Source organism: Solanum lycopersicum, chromosome 5, assembly GCF_036512215.1.
Source record: "Solanum lycopersicum chromosome 5, SLM_r2.1".
NCBI classification, from domain to species: domain Eukaryota; kingdom Viridiplantae; phylum Streptophyta; class Magnoliopsida; order Solanales; family Solanaceae; genus Solanum; species Solanum lycopersicum.
This window is the reverse complement of record NC_090804.1, coordinates 16,880,519-16,888,218: the sequence shown is the minus strand read 5'-3', so window position 1 is coordinate 16,888,218 and position 7,700 is coordinate 16,880,519. Positions and strand designations below refer to the sequence as shown.

The window sequence follows — 7,700 nt, the reverse complement described above, 5'->3', positions numbered from 1 at the left end:
CCATAAGTTCCAGCAGATGAAGATTGGAGTAGATTGCAATAAGAGCTGATGGCTTTTATTTCGTGGCCTGGCAGTCCACCACTATCTCAGCCTTGCGTGCAGTGATGGTTGCTCTACCTATAGCCCTGCACTTTCTGCAAAGAAGCTCCACACTCTACCTGTGAATTGTCCTGAATGGAAGTTGTGGTCAATACTATCCATCCCTGCTCTGTCAACACAACAAAAACATGGTGATGACTCAATGCCGAAGTTAGCTAATTGTTCATTAGTGGGGAGTTTACCTTTTAAGGTTCTCCACAAAAGAAAAGATGATTTGAAAGGAATGGAATTGTGCCATAAATGGGAGAAGAGATTGTTCTTAGCCTTTTTGTTCCTGATCTCCTCCCAAGCAGAATGGCTGCTGAATTTGCCATGGCTATTAAGCTTCCAAACAGGCTGGTCTGGCTTCTGTTGTTGATGTGGGATTTCTGTGGCCATGATGCTGGCTAATTGATTTGCAGGGGCCTGTTCTAACAATTTTCTCCAGCTCCAAGCACCATTTTCCCAAAAATCTGCAACCTTGATGTTGTTGAGCCTGATATTGCTGCTGGTATGCTGAGCTAATGGCCCTGTGCCCAGCCAATTGTCCCACCAAAAGGAACAATTCCCTGTTTGAAGTTGCCACTGAATGTGCTGCTCCACCTGCTGTCTAGCAGCTATCATGTGTTTCCAAGTTAGGGAATCCGCCGTGTCCCATTTTTTACTTACCGGATTAGATCTTTGACAATATTTAGCTTTTAGAAAGTCTCCCCACAAGGTTTGCCTTGCTCGGAATGTCCACCATTTCTTGAATTGGAAAGATTTACAAACATCATGTAAGTTTCTGATCCCAATCCCCCCTTCCTCATATGGATAACTTAAATTCTTCCAAGAGGACCAATGGTATTTTTTTCTATTGTTCTGCCATCCCCAGAAGAAATCCGCACTAAGCATTTGGATCTGTTTGATGATTGTATTAGGAGAGGTTACAACAGTTAGAAGATGTATGTATAGGTATTGCCTGGAGAACATGTTTTGAGAGCACAACCTTCCCACCAAAACTAAGTTGCTTAGTTTGCCAACCTGTAATTCTGGAAATGACTTTGTTAATGAGATAAGAAAAGTAAACATCCCTAGGTCTGCCAACAAATAAAGAGCAACCAAGGTATGTGATAGGCCCATGTTTCTGTTTAAAGCCAGTCAATCTTTTTATTCTATCCCTAGTGCTATTGAAAGCACTAGGGTGTAGCATAAAATGGCTTTTATCTCCATTGAAGAGCTGCCCTGAAATCTTTTCATATTTTTTTAAAGTATCCATGAGAAGTTTCAAGGTTTTACACCTTCCGGAGATGAAAATAATAATGTCATCCGCAAAACTAAGATGATTCACTTGAGGCCGTCTTTTCTCCATGATGAATCCATGATAATCCGGATGATTGTGAAGCCTATTGAGAGATCTCGATAATACTTTGGCACCTAAAATAAATAAGGCCGGTGAAAGAGGATCACCTTGTTTGAGACCTCTAGTAGACTTAAAGAAGCCATACCTTTTGCCATTGATAATAATCGAATACCAATTGTTGGCCATAATTCTCCAACACATATCAATAAAAATCTCGTTAAACCCCATTTTCCTTAGAACTAGGAAAATATATGACCAAGAGACCCTGTTATAAGCTTTTGCCATGTCTAGCTTGATAATCACATTACTTCCAATATTGGGTTTCTTGATTTGGTGAATGATTTCCTGAGCAAGCATGACGTTTTCAGAGATGCTTCTCCCTTTCACAAAACCAGATTGGTTAGTGGAAATCAAAGATGGAAGGATAGGACTAAGTCTAGTACTTACTAATTTAGATATGATCTTACTAGTAAAGTTATTCAGACTTATTGGTCTAAACTCCGTAAGCTTGTTTGGATTATTCACTCTTGGGAGCAACACTATGCAAGAGTAAGAGAAGTATTTAGGGATCATTTGGCCACAGAAAAAGCGTGTATTACTTCAATAAAATCATTCTTGATGATGTTCCAACACTTCCGAAAAAAATACCCATTCCATCAAGGCCAGCGGTAGAGTTAGGATTCATGTAAAAAATTACTTCTTTAAGTTCATCCATATCTGGTAACTTTGTAAGCTGGGTATTTTGGTCCTGATTGACCATATTTGGAATGCACTCCAGATTATGTTCATCAATGTATCTATTCTCTCCTGTGAAAATGGTATTGAAGTGTTCACAAGCCTCATGAGCAATATTGTTATCACCTTGTACTCAATCCCCATTTTCAGTAACCAGTTTGTGAATAAATAGTTTCCTACTCCTACCCCTTATAATGGAATGAAAATATTTGGAGTTGGTATCCCCATCTTTGAACCATTGAAGTTGAGTTTTCTGTTTCAAAATGGTATCTTCAAGCTTGAGGAATTTTATATATTGAACATTTAGTTCATGGAGGATACTCCTATTTGAATCAGACTGGTTCAAGATGTAGTTTTCTTCCGCATCATGCACTTGTTCCTCATACATCCTAACCTTTTTAAATATATCCCCAAATTCCTTTCTAGACCAAACACTAAGGGTATTAGAGAGTCTTTTCATTTTCTGGTGGAATTTCCACATAGCATTACCTTCCACAGGTCTATCCGAGCAATACTTAACAGTAAGCATAAAATTGGGAGTGTCAGCCCAACAGTTAAGGAATCTGAAATATTTGATGTGCTCAGATTCATTAGATACCATTTCCAACTGTAAAGGACAATGATCAGATCCTGTAGTTGATAAATGAGTTATGGTGGTTTGTGGCATCCTTTCTAACCATAAATCATTAACCAAGGCTCTGTCAAGTCTCTTCCAAATTCTGTGATTAATGCCCCTCTTATTAGACCAAGTATACATGTGACCACTAAAACCTATGTCAACAAGACCACATGCTTCAATAGTAGCAATAAAATCCATACTCTTCTTCATATTGTACGGTAGACCTCCTAGTTTTTCGTCCATATCAGAAATAATATTTTAATCCCTCACTGCACACCAAGGATTGATATTTATAGAGGCGTGGTGAAGCAATTTCTCCCATAAAGGTCTCCTTAGGTAATCTTTGCATTTTGCATAAATAAAAGTACTAGTAAATTTGTATTGTAACTCATCGTGTTTCATGTCAGAAGTAATTTGCTGTTCATCTTCACCAAGAATATTACAGTCAATATCACTGTTCCGAAAAACCTAAATCTTACTATTACAATTACTAGTAGCATTATCCATGTTCAATTGCACTTTGAAGCTCTGGATATTAATATTATCTGAGAAAGGTTCCAAAATAACAATAATTGATAAATGGTGCATTTTCCTAAGCAATTTGAGTCTTTCCATAACTGCTTGGGTATTGATCCCCCTCACGTTCCATATGATTGTACTAATCATTGAAAATATTTGGGTGAAAACAACCTAGTGTTGGGTCTGCCGACAGTGACAGTATTGGCATCTTGTTTGGTGAAATGAAACCTATCCTTTTGGAAACTCCTTGAAGATAGACTCTGGTTCTTAGTAACCTGTTGGATCTCCCTCTCTGTTGTCTGATCCTTGTAAGGACTGAAGGACCTAGTAAGGGCCTCACAAGTCTAATCATTATCATCACATTCATCTAGATAATGATCATCCCCAACCATATCATCTTCCGAATTAAGGACAACGTATTCATCCTCCATATGTTGTGGTAAAACTTGACTTTTTTGTTGCTGCTTATAAGGATGATGTGCTGTGGATGGATTCATATATTGGATTTGTAATGGAGTGATATCCAAACCATGGTTATCATCCACCATTACAAATCTATTACATGGTTTCTCCCTCAGACCCTGCTCATGCTCACTATCCCTGCCCTGCTGTTTACTTTGCCTTCTTTTTTCAGCATCCCTTTTCTGTTTACTAGTCTTGTTTTTACTCTTGGGAGTACCTTTAACATCAATGTTTCCACTTTGTTCCCCTTGATCAGTACCCTCCTTCTTCTTAGTTTGTTGTTGCACAGTTTTTTCCTTAACATTCTGTTTGCAGCTGTCTCTGTTTTGATTTTGTTTTTGAAGATGTTGATCCTACTGTTTCACCAAATTATTGTCATCCCTAGGGGTTCTATGGTCAATCCTATGGTCATGATCCAAACCCCTCATGCATAACATGAGGCAAAATCCCCTTTGGTAACCCCTTCCTGCAAATTAGTGGCAATCTACTTGCACCCCCCATCCGTACCTCCAATAACTTCCTCAGTATGACCAACAACAACATTTATTAAATTGGGGGTTTTGGGGTTTGGGAGAGATACGTCAATACCTGATTTCTTCTTGCTGTTACTTTCCATAGTTTGCAGATTGTCTGTTTTACCATTGTTTTGATTGTCTTTGATAGTTTGTTTAGTACAGCTTGCATTTGTTGCTTCTCTTGATTCCCGCTTCCTTGTTTGTTGGCTGTTTTGGTTTTCTTGCACTTCAAGCTATGAAAAATTATTTTGAGTTGGGAGTATAGATATACCTGCAATTGCTTGTTCTTGTTGTTTGCTGTCATTGGTTCCTTGCATTGGTTGGGTGACTGGTCTCCATACAGATTTGGAGCTGATTTGTTCTTCTTGTTTTTGATGTTTTTTCTTTTGTGTTTGCCATTGTTCCTCATATTTCTCTCTTTGCTGCCCCTGATCAGTCTGACCTTTTTTGTCAGTCTTTTGTTGTTGTCTTGTCCTTTGTGTCTTTGCTTGATTCAGATCAATTGCTTGCCCTGTTCCTCCTTTCTGGTTTTTTGTTGGTTGATTGGCATTCTTTGCTGTATCTTCATTTGAACTCTTTCCTTGTTCCTATATTTTTCCAAATCCCATTTCTTTACTGTTTTTCCCTACTTCCATATACTTTTTTCTCTTAATTTCCTCATCCCTTCTTTTGATTGTACAATCTTCATTCTTGTGGCCTTGGTGTCTACAATAGAAACAGTAGCTAGGGATGCCTTCATACTCCACTTTCAACGACCTTCCTTTGTTGGGGTTGGGATTTTTAAATCCCAACCAAACATGAGAAGGTCTTTCTTTGGTAAGATCCACTTGGATTTTCACTCTAGTGGTACTACCCCTGGTTCTTTGTGATGTAGGAGAATCTAGGAACAGAACTTTCCCAATACTTTCCAAAATAGTAGATAAAAACACTTTGTTGTAATAGTGCCAAGGTAAACCTGGTATCGACACCCATATAGGCACAATAGGTGTTTCTTCTTCTGGTGTAAAGTCTGGTGTCTAGGTTTGTATTCTCATGGCTTGGCCTTCGATTGTCATTTTCAACTTAGTCCAAACTGTTTGATAATCAAGTTCATTGTCTAAGTCAATGTATACATGCCTAGAATTAAAGTGAGTGATCTTAACTCACCCCATCAATTGAGTTTGTAAGATAAAACTTTTTCTCACTTGTTCCATTCTTGGCATGGTGTTTGTAAACTTTCCAACTAGAGTGCATTCAGCCAACTTCACATAATAGTCATTTTCATCAATTAGGACAACAGGGAGTCCTTGTCTAGTTGTGTGAATACGTTCCTGCCTTTGTCCTCTTTTTTATACATCCTTGATGGATTATCTGCATAGAGATTAGGTGTTAGTTGAGGTGAAGTATCTGTAATAGCAAAAGAAAAGTTGGAATTCTGTTAGGTGAATTGGTTGATTGTGTGATCATGTCTTCCATGATATTGCCCTGCTGATCAACCAACTTCTCCCCCTGTTGTTTTCATTGATCCTTGCTTTTGCCTCCATTACTGATGTAGCATTTGCTGTAACATTCCGTGTATCCTTTCGAATACATCTTGAATGTTCCCCAGCACTTTCGTGATTCTCTTGTTGTTCATCGAATTTGTGATCTGTTTGAGAAGAAGTGATGTTGTTATTATTGATTTCTCTATCTATTTGATGAGGTTGTGTTGTTACGTGAGTGCTTTGACAGTGAGAGTACTTCTTTTCTACTGAGACACCATTAATTCCGGCGATAGCAATTGTAGGGTCACCGGAATTTTCGCAGCCGGTGACTTCGCCGTCTATTTGACTCGAGATTTGACTTAAAGATTCCCCATCCATGGGCAAAAAAACCTTAGTAATCATATTCTTTCGAATCTGACTGGAGGTCGATCGAAAATGAGGGCGCATCTCAGGCTATTCAGTCGCGATCTCTTCAAAAATTGCCTCGTGCTTCTGGGCGATTGGAATTGTGGAAGGTGCTGATTTTTGGACTGGTAACAGATCTTGATGAGGAGAATTCAATTCTCTACTTGGTTCCTCTCGATTCCTTCCTGAATTTCTTGAGGAAATGTTTTCGCGACCTTCGACGAATAGCCTTTCACTAATCGCAGTTTCCATCGCATCTTCCTCCTGCGATTTCGAGGCGCTCTGGGATAGTTCTAGGTGCGTTTTAATCTGTAGAGTGGGGCTTGCATCTGGGCGTTCCTTTTGGTTTTGGTCCGCCGGCCATCTGACCTCAGCCGCCGTGCGTTTGTGGCTTGTTTGCCATTGTGAGATAGCAATTGCGAGGGGAGAGAAATTTGTAGAGAGAGAAAATTCGGAAAAAGGTTTTTAGGCTAGAAATGGGCTATATTGAATAAAGGCGTATGATCCTTTCCTAATTGTCTATTACAGCTTACTTTTAGCAGGACTAACCAAGCAAGTTCCAGGTCAGTACCAATAGTGGACTTAATCGAATTTTCCTCACACTCACTTGACATCTCATCACTATATTAGATTATTAGACACCTAGTTCGAATTTAAGACTTAGGGTAATGCAATGGTGTACCTCTATGTCATGCTTAGAGCCACACAATTATCAGTTCCTATGCCTAGTCATGCATCATTTTCCAGTTTATCAGGAAATCATTTTAGCCATCATGCTTCACACTTAAACTATGTACAAAAGATATAAACATGTCGGTTCAACAGAAAAAATAATCAGTCTTTTGGGAAAAAGAACACAAGCAAGAAAATCCCAAAAGAGGATAGTGAGTTGGGCTACTCAGACTTCACCCTTACACTCACTTTCCATTTACCCCACCCCCAACAAAAAAACATGCAATTGTCCGCAATGCATAAAAATTGAAATACTAGAGTAGTAGGTGAATCAAACCTGTGGCGCAAAGCACCGTCGATCAGCAAGCTGGTGGGTCCGGTTCTGCGGAACCCACGTCCTCTGCAATCTGGACACCCTCAGTAGTGTCCTCTGCAACAACCGCACCATCAGTAGTGCCTCCTGCTATCTCCAAAGTGCGGGAGCTAGACGTCCCACCCTCTAACTCTGATGCTGTCATCTGGTGCGCCTCCTTCTCAAGAAGTGAGGCTCTCCTCGCAGCCTCCATCTCTCGGTGCTCCTTCTTCCGTGCTCTCGCCTTGTCCTCTGCTCGACTCCTATGCCTCTTGGCACTCTCTCGAAGGAGAGGTGGTGGAATTTCTGAAGTAGCAAAAAGGGCCGCCAACACTGTGTCCTTAGCAGGCTCGACAGAAGGGGCCTTAGACTCCGGCACCCTAGCCTCTAAGATCGTGTCTATGTCTGCACGAAGACTGTCGACTGCAGCCTGAAGAGTCGACACATCCATCGGAGGGGCTGGTCATGCTAATACCCTTAACTCAAAGGCGTCCAAGCGCTGGTTAACCTCAGCGATATTCCGCTCTTTAAACTGGAC

At 40.1% G+C, this 7,700-nt stretch overlaps 1 protein-coding gene across 1 annotated transcript; it reads right to left on the bottom strand.

Annotated features, from left to right (window-relative positions):
• Positions 1-3,637: 3,637 nt before the first annotated feature.
• LOC138348680 (uncharacterized) lies at positions 3,638-6,111 on the bottom strand. Its single transcript, XM_069298250.1, has 5 exons — positions 5,751-6,111; positions 5,577-5,656; positions 4,542-4,857; positions 4,344-4,477; positions 3,638-4,108 (listed from the first exon to the last, which is right to left on the bottom strand). The coding sequence occupies exons 1-5, from the start codon at positions 6,109-6,111 to the stop codon at positions 3,638-3,640; spliced, it is 1,362 nt and encodes a 453-aa protein (XP_069154351.1).
• Between the last annotated feature and the right edge of the window lie 1,589 nt (positions 6,112-7,700).

Bases quoted from the DNA above. Each gene is read 5' to 3' on its own strand.
- LOC138348680 (XM_069298250.1), bottom strand. From the start codon at position 6,111: ATGGATGGGGAATCTTTAAGTCAAATCTCGAGTCAAATAGACGGCGAA. The intron at 4,478-4,541 runs GTATATCTATAC...AAACCAAAACAG, and splicing joins ACAAGAACAAGCAATTGCAG to CCAACAAACAAGGAAGCGGG. The intron at 4,109-4,343 runs GTATTGACGTAT...GTGAAACAGTAG, and splicing joins TAACAGCAAGAAGAAATCAG to GATCAACATCTTCAAAAACA.